Raw genomic sequence first — 21,279 nt, forward strand, 5'->3', positions numbered from 1 at the left:
AGTCAATTAAAATGAATGATCAAAAATACGGTATTGTCCTACCTCACAGTTGGCCTTCTTGATCTTGTCATTGGCTCCTCTCAGTTCGTTCTGCAGTTCCTCATGCTCCTGCTGCAGTGCCTGTAAATCCACATCCAGTTTCCTCCTACCACTCAGCGCTGACTGGAACTACAGCAGGAAACAAAACCACCATGAACTTGACAACATGAGGTTTGCATGGGAGTGGATTGATCCATGTATCGGCTGAAGTTCTGTTCTTCATTGTTTATTCAGTGAGAAACTGAGCGCTTTAAACCTAATGTTCATAAAGTTACTAAACCAGTTTAATTTGATTTACTATTGATGAAAACACTGAACAGAAGGTGTTGCAATCTGTACTCTACCTGGTTGTTGAGGTCGTTGTACTTCTCGTTGGTCTCTGTAAGCTCAATCTCTAAGGTTTTGCGTTGTCTGTCAGCGTTCTCCAGCGCCCCACGTGTCTCCTCTCCCTCGCTCACCAGCAGGAGGCAGCGTCGCTCCAACACAGTCTGCTCCTCCCTCCGCTCCTCCTGCCCACGCACCTCCTCCTCCAATTGGCCCTGCAGTTCCTAAGAAAGAAAAGGAGAGAAGAGGAGGTCAATCCACTAATCAATCAATCACATTCTGTATGCAGCTCCTTTCAGAGGGCGGAAAGAGGAGAGAAAAGGAGGTAGAGAAAGGGAGGGAAACACTGAAGAAAGAGTCGGGCAAGCAGAGGAGACTGGGTAAAGGAAGGAGCAAGGGGATGAGGAAAAACTAAGGAAGAGGAGGACGAGAGAGCAAAAGAGAGAGGGAGAGAAGCGATGGAGGTGTAGAATCTCACCTTGATCTGCTGCTGCATCTTCTTTGTGTTCTTGGTGAGCTCTATGTTGTTCTTGGTGAGCAGGTCCACCTGTAGTTCCAGCTCATTTAGGTCAGATTCCAGCTTCTTCTTCACCCTCAACCCCTCACCACGACCTTTGACCTCCACATCCAGACTGGCCTGAAGGGACTCCAGCGCCCTCTGGTGGCTCTTCCTGGAAGGGGAGGAGAGAGAGCGAGAGAGAGAGAGGAGGGGGTTATCAACAGAGCAATCAACTGAAGAAGCAGGGCCGGATTACGGAACGGGTGGGGGGGGGGATTACCCCCTGGAGGTTGGGGCCTCACTAAATAGCATATGAACATGCCATATGCAATGGCAAAATGTGTAGAATAGCATTATAAAACTTCACATTTTTCTCTCTGCCCAATAGCAAAATATGTTGTAATGCAGGAAGTTGGCCGTTTTCCCCAAAAGCTAAAACAATTCCTTAAAATAAATCCCTTTTCAGTTGAAAAGAAAGACAAAGGGCAGAGGGGAAAAACACATTTTTCTTAAATGAAAATGCAGCTCTATGGACAGTGGGTACCTTACCTTGCTGCCTCAAACTCCTCCTCTTTCTCCTGGAGTCTCCTCTCCATGTCTCCTTTAGCCTGGGACAGTTCCAGATGCAGACGCAGCACCTTGGTCTCCTCAGCCTGGAGGGGGTAGGGGTGGAGCAAGCGAGGGGGTGGGAGTGCGAGGGAAAGAAAAGTAGAGAGAGGTGGGTGAATCAACCATCTATGCCAAGTAGCCAGGGGGCTCCTGTCTAGTAAGATTCCAGTCCCTGGAGGGCCAGGCTGATTATAGGAGCAGATAGCTGATGGTGTAGTGTTATCAGTGGCTGGGATCTGTCTGCTCTCGGCCTGCATGACTGGCCAATACTAATTGAAACATGTTGTCTGGGGGCCTTTTCTCCCCTCTCACTGTCAGATCTGCCACATAGCTGCCACACTGTTTCACCTCCACACCTCAGTCTTACATTGTGTATGACGTACGCTGAGGAGAATGTAACTCTTATGTAAACAGAGATCAAATAATATTGAATGTGACAATGATCTAAGATAACACATTCAAATGCATATTACGTAATAGTTGTGGAATGCTTGGTGTAGACTTATTTTACTGTAACCATTCCACCCAATATGGCCACCTCCTACTGTAACCTCCATACCTCTAAGGCAGCTTCAGACTCTTCCAATGAGGCCTGCAGCTCCTCCTTCTCCATCTCTATCTTCTTCTTCGTCTTCTGCAGCTCGTGGACGCTCTTGCCTCCATCCGAGAGCTGGTCAGTCAGGTCAACTATCTCCTCTGAGTTAATGACAGAAGAGTTACACTCAGTCACGCAGAAAACATCTCGAGAGATCATGAGAATGTTTTTCCCAATAGTTTTCATGTAAATAAAGAGTGTCTAAAACGGAGCCCTGTAGAACACCTAATGGCCTCCATTATTTCAGTAACTGGAAGTTTTCCTTTTTACCCTGGGATTTAAACATGTATCATCTCTCACCCTAAGCTACAAGACTGTTTCGCAAACACAGATTGGAATATGTTCCGGGATTCATCCAATACATTGAGGAGTTTAACACATCAGTCACCGGCTTCATTAATAAGTGCATCAATGATGTAGTCCCCACAGTGACCTACGTACATTTCCCAACCAGAAGCAATGGATTACAGGCAACATGCGCACTGAGTTAAAGGCTAGAACTGCTGCTTTTAACCTGTTATGGCTAGGGGGCAGTATTTTCACGGCTGGATAAAACACGTACCCGATTTAATCTGGTTACTACTCCTGCCCAGTAACTAGAATATGCATATAATTATTGGCTTTGGATAGAAAACACTCCAAAGTTTCTAAAACTGTTTGAATGGTGTCTGTGAGTATAACAGAACTCAAATGGCAGGTCAAAACCTGAGAGATTCCTTTACAGGAAGTGGCCTGTCTGACCATTTCTTGAACTTCTTTGCCATCTCTATCTTTTACAAAGGATCTCTGCTCTAACGTGACACTTCCTACGTCTTCCATGGGCGCTCAGAGCCCGGGAAAAAACAGAATGTCGTCATCCCAGCCCCAGGCTGAAACACATTATCGCCTTTCTCAAGTGGCCGATCAAGGGACTGTGGGCTTAGGCGCGTGCCCTGGCCGCCCCCGTCTTTGTGATTTTTCCTCTGTTTGCCGAAAAGGAGATTCCCGGTCGGAATATTATCGCTTTTTTACGAGATAAATTGCATAAAAATTGATTTTAAACAGCGGTTGACATGCTTCGAAGTACAGTAATGGAATATTTAGAATTTTTTTGTCACAAATTGCGCCATGCGCACGACCCTGATTTACCATTTCGGATAGTGTCTGGGACGCACGAACAAAACGCCGCTATTCGGATATAACGATGGATTATTTTGGACCAAACCAACATTTGTTATTGAAGTAGCAGTCCTGGGAGTGCATTCTGACGAAGACAACAAAAGGTAATCAAACTTTTATAATAGTAAATCTGATTTTGGTGAAGGCTAAACTTGCCGGGTGTCTAAATAGCTAGCCCGTGATGGCTGGGCTATGTACTTAGAATATTGCAAAATGTGCTTTCACCAAAAAGCTATTTTAAAATCGGACATATCGAGTGCATACAGGAGTTCTGTATCTATAATTCTTAAAATAATTGTTATGCTTTTTGTGAACGTTTATCGTGAGTAATTTAGTAAATTGTTAGTAAATTCCCCGGGGTATGCTAGTTCTGAACGTCACATGCTAATGTAAAAAGCTGTTTTTTGATATAAATATGAACTTGATTGAACAAAACATGCATGTATTGTATAACATAATGTCCTAGGTGTGTCATCTGATGAAGATCATCAAAGGTTAGTGCTGCATTTAGCTCTCTTCTGGGTTTTTGTGACATTATATGCTAGCTTGAAAAATGGGTGTCTGATTATTTCTGGCTTGGTACTCTGCTGACATACTCTAATGTTTTGCTTTCGCTGTAAAGCCTTTTTGAAATCGGACAGTGTGGTTAGATAAAGGAGAGTCTTGTCTTTAAAATGCTGTGAAATAGTCATATGTTTGAAAAATTGAAGTTTTTGTATTTTTGAGGAATTTGTAATTCGCGCCACGCCTATCATTGGATATTGGAGCAGGTGTTCCGCTAGCGGAACGTCTAGATGCAAGAGGTTAAGGAGCGGAATATAAATCCGGACAGTTATGAGAAATGCTGCTACGCCCTCCAATGAACCATCAAACAGGCAAAGCATCAATAAAGGACTAAGATTGAATCCTACTACACTGGCTCTGACACTTGTCGGATGTGGAAGGGCTTGCAAACTATCATGGATTACAAAAGGAAACCCAGCCACAAGCTTGCCCAGTGACGCAAGCCTACCAGATGAGATAAATGCTTTCTATGCTCACTTCGATGCAAGCAACAATGAACCATACATGAGAGCACCAGCTGTTCCGGACGACTGTGTGATCATGCTCTCCATAGCCAATGTGAGTACAGGAAGGAAGAAGCCACTGCTCCAAAACTGCCATAAAAAAGACAGACTACGGTTTGCAACTGCACATGGGGACACAGATTGTACTTTTTGGAGAAATGTTATCTGGTCTGATGAAACAAAATGGAACTGTTTGGCCATAATGACCATCGTTATGTCTGAAGGAAAAAGGGGGAGGCTTGCAAGTCTAAGAACACTATCCCAATTGTGAAGCACGGGGGTGGCAGCATCATGTTGTGGGGGTGCTTTGCTGCAGGAGGGACTGGTGCACTTCACAAAATAGATGGCATCATGAGGCAGGATAATTATGTGGATATATTGAAGCAACATCTCAAGACATCAGTCAGGAAGCTTCCTAGGGCTAGGGTCCTTTTTTCAGAATTTCCCCCTGACCAAAATAAACTCCCTAGTACTCAGGCCCAGAAGCCAGGATATGCATATAATTGGTATCTTTGGATAGAAAAACACTTTGAAGTTTGTAGGAATGTTAAAATAATGTATGAGACTATAACACAATTGATATGGTAGCCAAAAACCCAAAGAAAGAACAACTTGATTATATTTTTTTTCGATCCCATGCTCTTTCAATGGAAAGCTATGGGTCCTATGCAATTCCAGCTCCCAGATTGCAATTCCTATGGCTTCCACTAGATGTCAACAGTCTTTGTTCAAGGTTTCAGGCTTGATTCTTCCAAAACGAGGAAGAATTTTGAGTTTTGGTACCGGGAGTCACAGTTGGAAATCAATCTGTGGGTGCGTGACGAAGAGGACTTTTCTATTGAACATACTTCTTTCTGAATGAAATATTATAGTTTGTTTACATTTTAAGGTACCTGAGGATTAAATAGAAACGTAGTTTGACTTGTTTTAACAGCATTGTTGGGAAAGGGCTCGTAACTAAGCATTTCACGATAAAGTCTACACTTGTTGTATTCGGCGCATGTGACAAATAAAATTTGATTTGATCCTGGTAGGCCTTGTTCCAGGGCTTTATACTCTGGTTTTTAACCCTCACCCTGGTAGGCCTTGTTCTCCCTGCGTAGGGCATCTCCCTGTTCCAGAGCCTCTTCATGGGCCGTCTTCAGTTTGAAGAGCTCCGTGGCGTGCTGTCTGCTCTCCTTCTGACAACCCTCTACCTCCAACACCAGCTCCTCACACTTTTGCCTCCAGTCACCCAGTTGCTTCTCCAAGATGCGTTGTTTCTTATCCAGCGCCTGGCCACAATTACTAGCCTGGAAGGAAGAACAATGAAGGTAGAGGGATTGGTCATTATCACCCGCCAGCTACCATTCTATCAGTTATGACCAGTTATTAATTGATTACATTGATAAAGGAGGTTATTCAGCTCCTCTGCTATGTTTTAATGTGTCCTCTTACCTTCTCCAGGTCTATACAGAGGTCCTCCACCTCTCCCTGTAGTCTCTGCTTGGTCTTCTCCAGAGAGGAGCACTTAGCCTGGGTGGCCTCCACCGCCTCCTCAGCCTCCTGGAGCCGAGACGCCAGCTTCTTCCTGGAACGCACACAAATGTCTGGATATGAAGGTGTGTGTGAGAGTCTCAATACCTGTACATACTTGTAGCATGTGACATTTTGAAAGTATGCTTTAGATGCCAGGATGTCATATTAATTTTGGCTTTTCGTCTAGTACAATTCGCTGCATGCGATTGAAGAAAAGAATCAGCTTTTCAGACCCATGTGTGTTTGACAACACTCAGCTCAAAATCAGGGGATAGGCTATTGCGAAATGAATGAATGGTGGGAAACATTACGCATTATCAGTATGGTGAGCTTAGTATTTTATGTTTGTTGCTTACTGCATAAATGTTTACTTAGCAGTATGTTCTAAATAGTATGTCGTACAATTGGCACACAGTATGTTCTTGTAGGCAAGATTTTGGGTGTAACTCTGACTTCTTGTCTTCTAGCTCAGCTGCGTTTGTATGTGTGTGTGTGTGTGTTCTGCATACTAGTATGTGTCTTACTTGGTCTCCTCCAGTTCGTCCAAGTGCTGTATGGCGTCCGCCTCATGTCTGGTCCTCCAATGTGTAACCTCGGTGTTGAGTTTGGAGATGAAGCGCTGCAGCTCCAGCTTGCTCTCCTGCTCCTCCTCCAGCTGTTCCTTCAACACCTCACACTCCTGACGCAGCCCTGCCAGACTGCTGGCCAGGGCCAGCTTAGACTGGGGACAGTGAAAAAGACACACACTGTCACATACACTGCCACATACACTGTAACACACTCCTGAAGCAGCACAGCCAGACTGCTTAGAATGGGGGAGAGATACACCCATACTGTTGAAGACATCTGAAAGCTATAAGGATCCGTAATGAAACATTGTGTGTTGGGAGGACACATATTTGGGATATGAGGTCATTTCGATGCTTAGATTCCTCAATTCTTATCAGTTATTGATACAACTGACAACATTCACCTTATAATCAGGAGTACAAAATACACTCCTCCTCCCCCCACACACACACACACACTCTCAGCACACACACCCCCACACCACTGCCTGGTCCTACCTTGAGCTCCTCGTCCATCTGTTTCTTGATGTCTTCATGTTGGGTCACAATCAGGGTCTTGGAGCGACAGACCTGGCTGGCTCTGCTCTCTGCCTCCTCCAGCTGTCTGGCCAGGTCTGTGTTGTCAGCTAACATCACACAGAGAGAAGACAAGTTAGAGACACAACCAGGGGCTAGATTCTATCTAGATTCTATCCGTGCCAGCCGACACCCGCATAGCGTTTATTTTGGCAGTGTCGGAGGTCGAACTGCGCTAGAGCAGTCAAATCCACAAGCGGCTTGCAGCATTATACCTAAAGCGGACATTGCCATTGGCTGCATGGAGTCGCATTAAGGGAAATCCCATACAGCCTTCTCTAGTTCAAACACTGGAATGCGAGACGTAATCTACACCTCGATTAGGCTGATAGAAATCATAATTATTTAGTTGAATGATTTTCAACTTGAGTGTCATTATTTTTATAGACCCTACACTTTCCTGTTCTGAACATCTAACGCAAGTGGGATGGGTGTGGCTTCGTGACTGACCACACAAGCAGCCGATTTGACATCTCTAACGTTATACCTTTGACACCACCAAAATACCATCTTTGAGGGTGTCTGGTATCGCGGGTGAACGCTTGATCTGATTGAATCTAGGCCCAGGTGTGTTATCAACTACCAGGACATACAGGGGACAGAAACCGACTTAGTCAAAACTGATGTGTCCGACTGGGTTTGTACCCGATTCAGCACTTTTACCATACATCTAACTGATATAAACACATTCATATATTTATATGATAGCTATACTCACAGTGATTTCTAATACACAGAGCAGACACAGAGAGAGGACTCTTCACGGAATTCGCAGAGAGTTCATGACGGCACTTTATATGATACTTAATGATATTTTCCCTGCCGCATTCAAGGCCATCTGAGGCCAATAGTGTTCCACTGTCAACCCTGAGCAGCAGTGTCCAGTGGAGAAGCTGTAAATGATATAGTTTCTTCTAGTGTGTCTGTTTCCCATTGCTCAGCACTGGACTGGGCTGAACTGAGTTTGGCTGGCGGTAGGCCAGTTGGTCTGAACTCAAGGCTGTGTCATAAGGTCTCTGTTGCACCACAGCCCTGTTCGATCTGTGTGTACAGTCCTAGTGCTGACAACTCTGTTCAATCTGTTTGTGTGAGTGTTTGTACTCCGCACTCTAAGCCAAGTAAAAGGTTAAACCCGATTGAACTAAACATTGGAGACACGCCAAAGGCTTTGAGCTTTCACTTGGTCGTGTGTGTGGTTGTGTGTCTGCACTTGTACGTGTACCTGTGAGTCTGTTTCTGGCTACGTTGACCTCAGTCAGGGCTTTCTGCAGATCGTCTCCTCTGGTGTTGGCCTCAGAGAGCTGCTCCTCCAGCTTCCTCAGCTGGCTGTCTGTCGACACCTGGGGATAAGGTGAAAACATGGCATTTCTAGGCGTTTTGGCCATATTACATAGGCACTCACATGATTCTTTTTAGAGTGTGAATAAAGATCGAGACCTGGAAAGCTCTCTTGAGGTTTTACAAGACACCTCCAAAAGCTTGATGTGGGTCATTGTGATAGAAGGAATCGCTAACTCTCAGGGACAGCCTTCCCATCCGAGGTGTGACTAACCCTGACTTTCTGCAGGGTGTCCAGTGAGGCAGCAAGGTCCTCCAGCTCCATGCGTAGACTCTGTTTCTCCTTGTCCAGCTTGGCCCTGGTCCTCTGTAGACTCTCACACTGCTCTCCCAGCTCTGCCATCGCATCGCCATGACGCTTCCTTAGAGACGCAGCCAGGGCCTCTGATTGGATAGAAGACTCCTCCAAGTCCCTCCTCAGACGCTGGAGCTCCGCCTCCCGCTTTTTATTTACTTCAATCTGAGGGGAGTGATGGAGGGAGAGAGAGGCGGAGGTAGAAGCTAGTCATCCCGTTTACAATGGCTATGATTACTGTTACATTCCTCCCCATTACTGGTCAAATGGAGTGACATGTGAAGTGCAAGTGCCAATACATCTCAGGGTTACATGCTAGAGTATGTCTGTCTGCATGTGTACCTGTGAAGCTGTGGCTCCCCCGGCCTCCTCCAGTCGGTCAGTGAGGTCATCCAGTTCTCTGGTCAGATCAGCTCTCTGCTTCTCCACCTACAAAACAAAGTCATTTGTAGTCTCTCATAATAGACTTAACAATTACAAATTAGCTGGCTAGAGGCCAGTGCTCATGAGGAATTTGTTTCTGGGTGCAGTTGTGTCAGAAACAGATCCTGCTCAGTTTATCACAAACAGTATCCTCTCCACACACAGTGACATCATCAAAGCGAGACTCTTGTCGGTGGGTTATATCTTCCTTTTGTAAACCAGCTGTGGTCATCTATGTAACAGCCTGAGATCATCTAAAGTGACAAAACATTGATGGCTGCAGTTTTATTAATTAAATATGCTGGAAACACTGTAAAGATATTGGTAAGCAAAGTCCCTGCAGATTCAATCTGGACCCACCAAAATGATCCCACATCCTGGGGATTTCTGTGATTGAAAGACACCAACAGGAAGTGACCTCCACAGGGTTCAGAGGTCAGGATCAGCGCACCTGTCCAATCAGAGCACAGCAGGGAGGAGCTTCCGTTGCAAAGTCCAAATATTGAGCGACTCCTGTTTGTTGGTCATCTACAGTAGCTACTACCATCTCTGTGTTTCCAGGTAGAGAAGGCCAGCATGTGAGTACTTCAAGTGTAAATGATTTAAATGTCTATATAAAATCTATGTTGTGCTAGACCAGACTAAGCATCATCTCCATAAATATAATCTTCAAAGGACAATCACAATCAGAGGGGTAATGACAGGCTTGGGTGATGTTTATCTAAAACTTGAGGTATTTCCATTGTAAAACGAGGCAACACATGTAATGGTTATAGCAGTCTGAAACATATGGTTGTGAAATGCACAAACAATCAAAGCTTTAGAAGTTCTTCCAGTTGAACGCAGTTGTTGGTTTTATGTTGGTCTTTTACTATTGTTTCAAAGCTGTTGTGAATGTTGAGAGGGTCTGTAGCCCGTTCCTCCAGTCAAATGACCCAGTGGCCTCATGGATGGAATGTTCTAAATGTTTTTCATAATAACAAAAAAGTATTATTTTTTAAATGACAAAAATCTGGTGTTTCTATGACAAACAGTTTTGTTATATTTCAGTGTTCTGTGATGTACAAGTTGAAGTCGGAAGTTTGCATACACTTAGGTTGGAGTCATGAAAACTCGTTTTTCAACCACTCCACAAATGTCTTGTTAATATCAAACTATAGTTTTGGCAAGTCGGTTAGGACATCTACTTTGTGCATGACACAAGTAATTTTTCCAACAATTGTTTACAGACAGATTATTTCACTTATAATACACTGTATCACAATTCCAGTGGGTCAGAAGTTTACATACACTAAGTTGACTGTGCCTTTAAACAGCTTGGAAAATTCCAGACAATTATGTCATGGCTTTAGAAGCTTCTGATACGCTAATTGACATCATTTGAGTCAATTGGAGGTGTAACTGTGGATGTATTTCAAGGCCTACCTTGAAACTCAGTGCCTCTTTGCTTGACATCATGGGAAAATCTAAAGAAATCAGCCAAGACCTCAGAAAAACATTGTAGACCTCCACAAGTCTGGTTCATCCTTGGGAGCAATTTCCAAACGTCTGAAGGTACTACATTCATCTGTACAAACAATAGTACACAAGTATAAACACCATGTGACCACGCAGCCGTCATACCGCTCAGGAAGGAGACGTATTCTGTCTCCTAGAGATGAATGTACTTTGGTGCGAAAAGTGCAAATCAATCCCAGAACAACAGCAAAGGACCTTGTGAATATGCTGGTGGAAACCAGTACAAAAGTATCTATGTCCACAGTAAAACGAGTCCTATATCGACATAACCTGAAAGGCCGCTCAGCAAGGAAGAAGCCACTGCTCCAAAACCGCCATAAAAAAGCCAGGCTACGATTTGCAACTGCACATGGGGACAAAGATCGTACTTTTTGGAGAAATGTCATCTGGTCTGATGAAACAAAAATAGAACTGTTTGGCCATAATGACCATCGTTATGTTTGGAGGAAAAAGGGGAAGGCTTGCAAGCCGAAGAACACCATCCCAACCGTGAAGCCCGGGGGTGGCAGCATCATGTTGTGGGGGTGCTTTGCTGCAGGAGGGACTGGTGCACTTCACAAAATAGATGGCATCATGAGACAGGGAAAATTAGGTGGATATATTGAAGCAACATCTCAAGACATAAGTCAGGAAGTTAAAGCTTGGTTGCAAATAGATCTTCCAAATGGACAATGATCCAAAGCATACTTCCAAAGTTGTGGCAAAATGGCTTAAGGACAACAAAGTCAAGGTATTGGAGTGGCCATCACAAAGCCCTGACCTCAATCCTATAGAAAATTTGTGGGCAGAACTGAAAAAGCGTGTGTGAGCAATGGGGCCTACAAACCTGACTCAGTTACACCAGCTCTGTCAGGAGGAATTGATCAGAATTCGCCCAACTTATTGAGGGAAGCTTGTGGAACTCGTCCCGAAACGTTTGACATAAGTTAAACAATTTAAAGGCAATACTACCAAGTACTAATTGAGTGTATGTAAACTTCTGACCCACTGGGAATGTGATGAAGGAAATAAAAGCTGAAATAAATAATTTTCTCTACAATTGTTCTGACATTTCACATTCTTAAAATAAAGTGGTGACTGACCTAAGACAGGACATTTTTACTAGGATTAAATGTCAGGAATTGTGAAAAACTGAGTTTAAATGTATTTGGCTAAGGTGTATGTAAACTTCCGACTTGAACTGTGTATAATGTGTCATAGTGGGATGCAAACTCAAAATGTAATATATTTCAACTCTATATCTGACATGGAACAAGTATCTTCTTTTTTTAAACCCACAACCATGTGTGTGAGGTGTATACTTTTGTTTCAAAGTAGATTTGTTTAAGACTACTAAGAAACACTCTGATGTAGCCCACTGCAGTAGAAGGTTAAAGCTTCAGTCCACTGGTAGTGTATGGTAAGCAACACTACCTCAAAGTCAAGTGTGTTTGTCCATGTACAGTATTTGTGCCCGCTTCCTGATATTCTCCATTATTTATATATTTTCTGTATGGTCTTCCTCTTGACATGGTTAATCAGCGCTCAAAGTGAAAACAGACTAATCTCATTTCAGCTCCAGCCAAGCAGAAGGATCTCATCTTTCAGTTTCCCGTGCACTCACCCCTCCCCACTCTACCACGCTCCCTATCTCTGTCTCTCCCATGCACTCTGACCTCTGACCTGTTTCTGTCATCACTCTCGTCCAGTCCAGTGACAGTGTCAACAGCTACTTCAGCTCAACACACTTCACAACCGTTCTCTTTCTGTTGTAAACTAAAGAGGCTAAAGGAAGGTCAGCTTTGTCTTAGTCCATGTGGAATGGCAGACACCTCTTGTTTGCAAGAGAGTGTCAGGGAGTTTGGGTGAGCGTTTGTGTGTGTGTGTCCGACATTCCACTGGGGAGAAGATCCCATGGAAAACAGTACCAGGAGATAGTGCCGGCACTATCTCCTCATCTCTCCCTACCTGAGCTGAGCCAGACAATGGAAAGCCTGTCTGCAGCGCTGGTATGTGTGTTAGAGACACTGAGAAGACCCTGCAGATAAAGCTTTACAAGTCTCTGCCTGTCTCTCTCTCACACTCTGCTGGCTTTAATAGGAGGCAGGGAGAGCACAGGGCTATTAGTTAGGTATACCACCCAGTGTGTGTGTGTGTGTGTGTGTGTGTGCCACCCAGAGCTAGGGAAGAAGTGTGTAAACAGCCTAAAGGGACTGGATGTCACTCCATTCACCACCAGTGAGGATGAAATATGTATGTTTCTATCTCTGGCCTGCTTATTGCTACAGTGGAATCACAGCAGGGTCTGTCTCTCTAAAATACACACAAAACTCAAGTCTCGTTTCACATAAGAAGCGGTTAACAATCTCCTCCTACTGTTAAGTGAGCAATCTTCTCTTCTACAAGGGATTGGTTTGACATGGACTAAGCTCCGAGTTTTAAACCCAGTTTTGTAGCCTTATTAACATAAAAATATACCAGATGCCTTTTGGCCACCTTGGCGTGCTGAAGCAGAGGAAGACCGAAAAAATGATCCTCATCCATTACTTCTGTCACGCTCGTGCGGAGCAAGGTGGAGGAATGTGTCCGTGTGTGTACGTAGGTGTGTGTGTATATGCATTTGTGTTTGCATGCGTGTGTGGAATGGTCGGATGTAGGGGTTCTGTTTGCCTCCAGGGCTGCTCTGTGAGTTAACCAGAAACACCAGGGCTTTCCTCTGATTTATTATCACAGGTGCAGCTGATTTGGGGTAACCACCAGAGGCACGGGACAGACCTATTTACCCCACCAGCATGCCAGACACCAGGTCCCCCAAACCCGCTCACTCCCCCATTTGCCTCCATTCCACTTCCCTACTCCAACTGAACCCTCCACTACCCTTCCTGTCTGAAATCAACCTCCCACCTTACCAATTCTCTATTTCATTCTCCAAATCTAACTCCCTTCCCCAGGATTCCTCCTTTACCTTCTCTCTCCTTGACTTCTCTTCCAAGGTTTCAATCCTATGACAACTCCTAGCTGCACCACGTCTCACAGAGTACTACAGCCGAGCAAAGCTCATTTCATCCCACAGCACCTTGGACTGCTCTAGTCTCTGACTGATGTGTCATACAGGACTCTCCCTCAGCAAGCTCTGCCATCCAACACCACAAACATTCACTCGGACAGTTCAGGACATGCCTTGCACTGACCACAGTGGACCGCAGTACTGGCCACAGCACCTCCAAACTTAACGCTAACTCTAGCTCATACCCCTATAACACTAATGACAGCCCAACTCCAGTGAGTTACGGATGCAATAGGTGTGATAGTTAGGTGATAATGTAGGGGTTACAGTACTGGACCAGTGACAGAAGTACTGTACCTTGGCTCTCATGGTTCTTTCTGTCTCCAGTTCCTCCTCCAGCTCCTCGATACGGACCTACAAAGAGCAGAGAGAGCATAGTCCTCATTACATGCATGAGAGAATCACTGCAACTTTCTGCCAGATTTGAATAATTCCCATTGTCCCAGTAAACTTACATACTCTGCAGAAAAACAATGTTTTGTCTGGGCAAATAAGAGGCACCACCCCGTAGTTGGTTTGCTATTTCAGGGTAGTAAGTTTGTGGTGAGAGAGATTCTCATTCTCTGTATTTCTCCCTGGGTTGGTTCAGCATGCCAGTGGTTTTTTTTTTTTTTTTTCACAGCAGGAATGTCAGCAGCAGCAGTAGCCTCCATCATTATTTCTACTCTGACCCTCAGACTGGGTCTGCATGGGACTGGGCTTTCATATCAGGTCAGTCAGCTCAACAGAGAATATCAACTGTCATTTCACATTATATTTAATTCATACATGGCTGCCCAACGGGTGGGACTACAGTAATGAAGGATTTCACTTCATGAACCTAATGACATAATGAAATGATCGGGTTCATGTTGCAATATTTGATTATATTATAATTGTTACTATAGCTGAATGATTTATTGCACTTTCATCATTAATATATGACATCTATGACATACAATTGTAGGCTATTATTGCTTCAGTATAGACGCAATGTCATGCAGGTTCTAATCACACTAATAGATCTCTAAGTACATTTCAGTTTCCCAAAATCATAACTCAATTCACTGACACACAGGTTGTTTATGCCCGTTTGACACAAACGTATTGCCAGAGTTTCTAAACATCGTTGTCTTCAGGCTCCAAGTCATGTCATGTTCTGTGGTATCTGCAGCTCTATCTTGTCTCAGTGTCAGGAAGTGTGTCTAACACATAGTGTATAGCCCCAGGACATCCCATCACACACACACACTAACATAGCCATCTCTCTCACTACTAACCACAAAACGCAGAGACTCGGGAAACGCCAAACAAAGTTCCACACTCTAAACACACAGGCAGGGTCATAACTTTAAATATCTCAATCACACCACTTTTTTTAACCCTTATTTTACCAGGTAAGTTGACTGAGAACACATTTTCATGTACAGCAATGACCTGGGGAATAGTTACAGGAGAGAGGAAGAATGAGCCAATTGGAAGCTGGGGATTATTAGGTGGCCATGAGGGCCAAATTGTGAATTTAGCCAGGACACCTGGTTTAGCACCCATACTCTTACGATAAGTGCCATGGGATCTTTAGTGACCACAGCGAGACAGGACACCAGTTTAACATTCCATCTGACAGATGGCGTCCTACACAGGGCAATGTCACCAACCACTGTCCTGGGGCATTGAGATATTCTTTTTTAGACCAGAGGAAAGAGTGCCTCCTACTGGCCCTCGAACACCACTTCCAGCAGCATCTGGTCTCCCATCAAGGACCAACCCTACTTAGCTTAAGAGGAAAGCTAGGATTGGGATGCAGGGTGCTAACCTTCCCCAACCAGAAACCGTGGATTGATGGCAGCATTCACGCAAAACTGAAAGCACAAACCACTGCTTTTAATCAGGGCAAGGCGACCGGAAACATGACCGAATACAAACAGTGTCGCTATTCCCTTCACAAGGCAATCAAACAAGCTAAGCATCAGTATAGAGACAAAGTAGAGTCGCAATTCAACGGCTCAGACACGAGAGGTATGTGGCAGGGTCTACAGTCAATCACGGACCTACAACGGCATCCCTAGCCGCGTCCTCAGAGCATGCGCAGACTAGTAGGCTGGTGTGTTTACGGACATATTCAATCAATACTTATCCCAGTCTGCTGTTCCCACATGCTTCAAGAGGGCCACCATTGTTCCTGTTCCCAAGAAAGCTAAGGTAACTGAGCTAAATGACTATTGCCCAGTAGCACTCACTTCCGTCATCATTAAGTGCTTTGAGAGACTAGTCAAGGACCATATCACCTCCACCCTACCTGACACCCTAGACCCACTCCAATTTCTTTACCGCCCCAATAGGTCCACAGACGACGCAATCGCAATCACACTGCACACTGCCCTAACCCATCTGGACAAGAGGAATACCTATGCAAGAATGCTGTTCTTGCATAGCTCAGCATTTAACACCATAGTATCCTTCAAACTCTGGGTCTCGACCACGCCCTGTGCAACTGGGTCCTGGACTTCCTGACGGGCCGCCTCCAGTTGGTGAGGGTAGGAAACAACATCTCCACCCCACTGATCCTCAACACTGGGGCCCCACAAGGGTGCGTTCTCAGCCCTCTCCTGTACTCCCTGTTCACCCATGACTGCATGGCCATGCACGCCTCCAACTCAATCATCAAGTTTGCAGACGACTCTACAGTGGTAGGCTTGATTACCAACAAAGACGATACGGCCTACAGGAAGGGGGTAAGGGCCCTCAGAGTGTGGTGTCAGGAAAATAACCTCACACTCAATGTCAACAAAACAAAGGAGATGATCATGGACTTCAGGAAACAGCAGAGGGAGCAGCCCCCTGTCCACATCGACGGGACAGTAGTGGAGAAGGTGGAAAGTTTTAAGTTCCTCAGTGTACACATCACGGACAAACTGAAATGGTCCACCCACACAGACAGCGTAGGGAAGAAGGCGCAGCAGCGCCTCTTCAACCTCAGGAGGCTGAAGAAATTCGGCTTGTCACCAAAAACACTCACAAACTTTTACAGATGCACAATCGAGACCGTCCTGTCGGGCTGTATCACCGCCTGGTATGGCAACTCCTCCGCCCACAACCGTAAGGCTCTCCAGAGGGTAGTGAGGTCTGCACAACGCATCACTGGGGGCAAACTACCTGCCCTCCAGGACACCTACATCACCCGATGTCACAGGAAGGCCAAAAAGATCATCAAGGACAACAACCACCCGAGCCACTGCCTGTTCACCCCGCTATCATCCAGAAGGCGAGGTCAGTACAGGTGCATCAAAGTGGGGACCGAGAGACTGAAAAACAGCTGCAATCTCAAGGCCATCAGACTGTTAAACAGCCATCACTAACATTGAGTGGCTGCTGCCAACATACTGACTCATCTCTAGCCACTTTAATAATTAAAAATGGGATGTAATAAATGTATCACTGGCCACTTTAAACAATGCCACTTTATATAATGTTTACATACCCTACATTACTCATCTCATATGTATATACTGTACTCTATACCATCTACTGCATCTTGCCTATGCCGTTCGGCCATCGCTCATCCATATATTTTTATGTACATATTCTTATTAATTCCTTTACACTTGTGTGTATAAGGTAGTTGTTGTGAAATTGTTAGATTACTTGTTAGATATTACTGCATGGTCGGAACTAGAAGCACAAGCATTTCGCTACACTCGCATTAACATCTGCTAACCATGTGTATGTGACAAATAAAATGTAATTTGATTTGTTATGCTGCTGGCCCTAATCATCTCTAAGTCAAATGAGTTTTAGTGATGACAGTAAACAGATGTATAGAACATGCAAATATTTCAACAATGCTCTACAGGTAGCAAAACAACCAGGAGGCTAGTCATTCAGATAACATCCGTATAACTTCAGCTAATAACATTCAAGTTTCCTATGAATGGCACAAGCGCACACAAACATTCCAAAGCATGCAAAAAGAAAGAGAAGAGGAGGATAAAAGAAAGTGAGAGAGCGAGCGAGCGAGAGAAAAGCGGTGTAGAAACTCACATGCCAGCGCAGGACCTCAGCAGAGAGCACAGCCATGGTGAGGCAGCAGTAGCCCGACTGACTGACTCTCCCCAACACTCTCTCTCTCTCCCCAACACTCTCTCTCTCTCTCTCTCTCTCTCTCTCTCTCTCTCTCTCTTACACACATATACCGACACACACACATGCTGCTACACTCCACTCAGCCGAGCCGCTTCTCCTCAGGCATTCTACACTCCACACTTCCTGACACACACAGATAGAGTAGCAGAGCTCCCCGACTACTCTATTTAATATATTGTATCTGTTTCTGTTACTTCTCCCCCAGTCAACTTTGCCTGAAACTGTTATCGCTAATATTTTTGATACAACAATACTGCACTGTAGAATAACAGTTTGTTGGACCAACTGTTTTTTTTTTCTAAACATGCCTGGGAACTGCTGTATTGGAAAACTATTGTGTGCAATGTTTTTACCACAGTAAGTCCATTTCAGCATCATCTTACAAGCATAAGACACCGAAAAAGGAAACAAAACCGTTAGCCCATTATTACAGTGGACTTTTGGAGGGTCTGATATCTGAAATTGCACTTACTTAAACTTTCCACATTAGAGGGTTTTTTTTCCCCAGTGCAACTCTCCACCATTAAATTGAGTATAAATTGCAATCACATGTGAGTTGAGCCTGATGGCTCGGTGATTGTATCTGAGGGGTATTCTATAGCGTGGGCAGCTATATCCTGTCAACCCCCCTCAGAGAGCCCTCAGAGAGGGGAACCAGACCAGAGGCTGAACGATTAGTCTCTCCTGGCACACGCCTACCACAGACCTGCTCCTGCATCCAACTAACCTCATTACAGACTCTACTCCTATCAATAGTACTATCCATACTGTCCACATACGTATGCTCTGAACATTCCAGACTCTAGGCTCGAAAAGTTCTGGAATAAGAACCCTTTGTTTTTTTTAAACACCTTCAGATGGAGCTGTAGCTACCATGAAAATGGCAACTGAAGCGATGGCCAGGTAATTCAAGGCTTTTACCACATCAGAGCCTCTACACTCTTTAAAATAAAATAAAAAAGGTGGTGTCTGGAACCTAAAAGGGTTCTTCAGCTGTCCCCATAACAGATCCCTTTGAATAACCCTTTTTGGTTGCAGGCAGAACCCTTTTGGTTCCAGGTAGAACCCTTTTTGGTTCCATGTACAACCCTTTCCACCGAGAGTTCTATATGGAACCCAAAAGGGTTCTACCTGGAACCAAAAATGCTTACCCTATGGGGGATAGCCGAAGAACCATTTTGGAACCCTTTTTTCTAAGAGTGTAGCTGAGGACAGGAAGGTGAAAATGGTGTTATTAAAAATGATGTGCTCTGTGTACAGCACCCAGGTGGCTGAGGTCCTGGCTCCTGTCCTGTGTTACTTTTACACACGTACTGGACATGCAAACCCACATCTGCTTTAAAGCAAAACCGAAAAATACTGGTCACAAACTAGTTCACGATGATTGACTTGACCTCTAACCTCACACAATGATCCCTTTTCAGTCCGCTAGAATTGCTTTATTATAAACACCATAAAAACAGCCATAAAACCTCTGCCACCACCGAGATGGAAGTGAATAGCATGCATCTGCTAGCCCCATTCTACAACTGCATTCATATTGTGTCTGCCAGAGCTGCTTTGAACTGTAGCAGAGTAGTCGGAGCTCCATCATCATAGCTCTTCACTAGCCAACTCGCCCCCACGTACACAATATAAATACAGAACATTGCACTGTACAGTACACAGGCTGTTCAGAGATATCACAAAGCTATTCGGAGCTTTCTCTTTGAGCTACAACACTCCTAAGAAGCAGCTGAAATACAGAACTGCTACTCCCAGCAGTACATTGTGCTTTAACTGTACTGTAGGGGGGAAGATAGCTACATCATAAATGAGATATCTCTTTGATTTCCTGTGAGCTACAATGCTGTCTTGGAATCTTGACATATTCACGTGACCTTTTATATTTAAACCACACACGAGTGGGCGAGAGACGGGAAGGGCCAACCAGTAATCTGGTCTTTTGCTCAGCGCTGGCCTGGACACCTGCATCTTTATCTGTGGGAGGAGATGCTGACCATGATCCAAACACACACACACACACACACACACACACACACACACACACACAGGCTTCATTGATGGGATAATGCCAGGGCTACAGTAAATGTGAAAACATGACCACTCTCACCGACACACCGATCGTCTTTCAGTCCCTCGTTCACCCAGCAGACAGACAAAGACAGTCTTTATTCCTCTGTTCTTTCCCAACCTCTGGATAGAGAATCAAGGAACTGGAGGCATCCATGGATCTCAGGAGGAGTTAACCTGATCTGCACCTTTTGCTTTTACCACTCTCTCGTTTTCTCAATCTGTCGCTCTGTTTCTCTCTTAGTTTCTCTTTCAATCTCTGTCTTTCTTTCTCTCTGTATCTCTGTGTCTCTCTCTCTCTGTTTCCCTTCTTGACTCTCTTTCCATCTCTCTGTTTATCTGCAACTCCTTCAGTATCTCTCTCAATCTCATTCTTTGCATGAAGGAACAGAGCCAGACAAAACATATGTTCATCTACAAGTTCCAGTGACGGAGCGAGATAATCATGTTGGAGCTACAGTATGTCACAGCTTGTAAACGTTGTTCCCATAACCTTGTCTTCCGTGGGCTTTTTCATTATTTTGGGGTCGACAGGTAGTCTAGCGGTTAAGAGTGTTGGACCAGTAACCGAAAGGTTGTTGGTTTGAATCCCTGAGCTGACAACATGAAAGAAATCGGCCGATGTGCATTTAACCCTAATTGATCCTGTAAGTCACACTGGATAAGAGTGTCTGCAAAAAATGTAATGCAATGACAACTGCAAATAGTACACTAAAACCAAATGTCCTGTTAAAGTAATCATTTCAGCGTTATTACGTGCTCATTCCGGCATTTATGCCAGATATAAGAACTGAATGACATGAATGTTATTTTAGTTGCGTAGGCACTGTTGAATCAAAAAGAAAATGCAACCTCTTTCCCAATCATTGACATACTTCTGGAATTAATGTGGAAACACAACAAGCTGCAGGGCGCATGTTTTTTTTTTTATCTTCTGATGTCATGAAGCCCATTTACATAGTGCAAAGTATCTGCAAATCAGACACTATAACTACTTAGTTATTAGTAAAACATTATTTCACTAGGAAGGCTCTTGTGATTTTGAAGTGCATCTTTGCAAACAGTAACCTGAACGGAGAAGCCAAAAGGCAATGTCTACACAGCATATAGCCACAGAGAGTGAAGGAGTTAACTCCCTATAAGAGAGGCCAGGCTATAGATGTTTATCAGCTCAGATGGAGGAGTTAACTCCCTATAAGAGAGGCCAGGCTATAGATGTTTATCAGCTCAGATGGAGGAGTTAACTCCCTATAAGAGAGGCCAGGCTATAGATGTTTATCAGCTCAGATGGAGGAGTTAACTCGCTATAAGAGAGGCCAGGCTATAGATGTTTATCAGCTCAAATGGAGGATGTGTGTTTTTACCAGCTCCTCATTCTCCTGACAGGCAGGGGGCTGTGAAACCAGCCCACCAATCAGAAGACAGAACACAGCCGTGGTGCTGAAAAGTAGGAATGCAGATCTCTCCTTGACATCCCGACTGGGAGCAACCCCCTTCAATCTTACCCCTC

At 44.5% G+C, this 21,279-nt stretch overlaps 2 protein-coding genes across 4 annotated transcripts in view; one reads left to right on the forward strand and one right to left on the reverse strand.

Annotated features, from left to right (window-relative positions):
• The window catches only part of LOC106589493 (putative uncharacterized protein MYH16), a 45,802-nt gene that overhangs the window by 4,093 nt on the left and 20,430 nt on the right, over nucleotides 1–21,279 (reverse strand). For all 3 annotated transcript variants that reach the window (XM_014179551.3, XM_014179553.3, XM_014179552.3), the window contains 13 exons: nucleotides 13,872–13,928; nucleotides 8,930–9,016; nucleotides 8,507–8,752; nucleotides 8,177–8,294; nucleotides 6,877–7,004; nucleotides 6,334–6,530; nucleotides 5,729–5,861; nucleotides 5,367–5,583; nucleotides 2,031–2,167; nucleotides 1,412–1,515; nucleotides 842–1,034; nucleotides 384–587; nucleotides 43–168 (listed from right to left, as the gene is read on the reverse strand). In XM_014179551.3, coding sequence (XP_014035026.3) covers nucleotides 43–168; nucleotides 384–587; nucleotides 842–1,034; nucleotides 1,412–1,515; nucleotides 2,031–2,167; nucleotides 5,367–5,583; nucleotides 5,729–5,861; nucleotides 6,334–6,530; nucleotides 6,877–7,004; nucleotides 8,177–8,294; nucleotides 8,507–8,752; nucleotides 8,930–9,016; nucleotides 13,872–13,928 — 1,947 coding nt within the window. The remainder of the gene's footprint in view (nucleotides 1–42; nucleotides 169–383; nucleotides 588–841; nucleotides 1,035–1,411; nucleotides 1,516–2,030; nucleotides 2,168–5,366; nucleotides 5,584–5,728; nucleotides 5,862–6,333; nucleotides 6,531–6,876; nucleotides 7,005–8,176; nucleotides 8,295–8,506; nucleotides 8,753–8,929; nucleotides 9,017–13,871; nucleotides 13,929–21,279) is intronic.
• On the forward strand, nucleotides 9,538–17,310 carry LOC106589494 (uncharacterized). Its single transcript, XM_082970483.1, has 2 exons — nucleotides 9,538–9,588; nucleotides 14,197–17,310. Exon 2 carries the CDS (start codon nucleotides 16,190–16,192, stop codon nucleotides 16,910–16,912), a length of 723 nt encoding a protein of 240 aa, XP_082826609.1. The 5' UTR covers nucleotides 9,538–9,588; nucleotides 14,197–16,189; the 3' UTR covers nucleotides 16,913–17,310.

This window comes from Salmo salar, chromosome 28, assembly GCF_965601325.2.
Source record: "Salmo salar chromosome 28, fSalSal1, whole genome shotgun sequence".
NCBI lineage: Eukaryota > Metazoa > Chordata > Actinopteri > Salmoniformes > Salmonidae > Salmo > Salmo salar.

Bases quoted from the DNA above. Each gene is read 5' to 3' on its own strand.
- LOC106589494 (XM_082970483.1), top strand. From the start codon at position 16,190: ATGGCCATGCACGCCTCCAACTCAATCATCAAGTTTGCAGACGACTCT.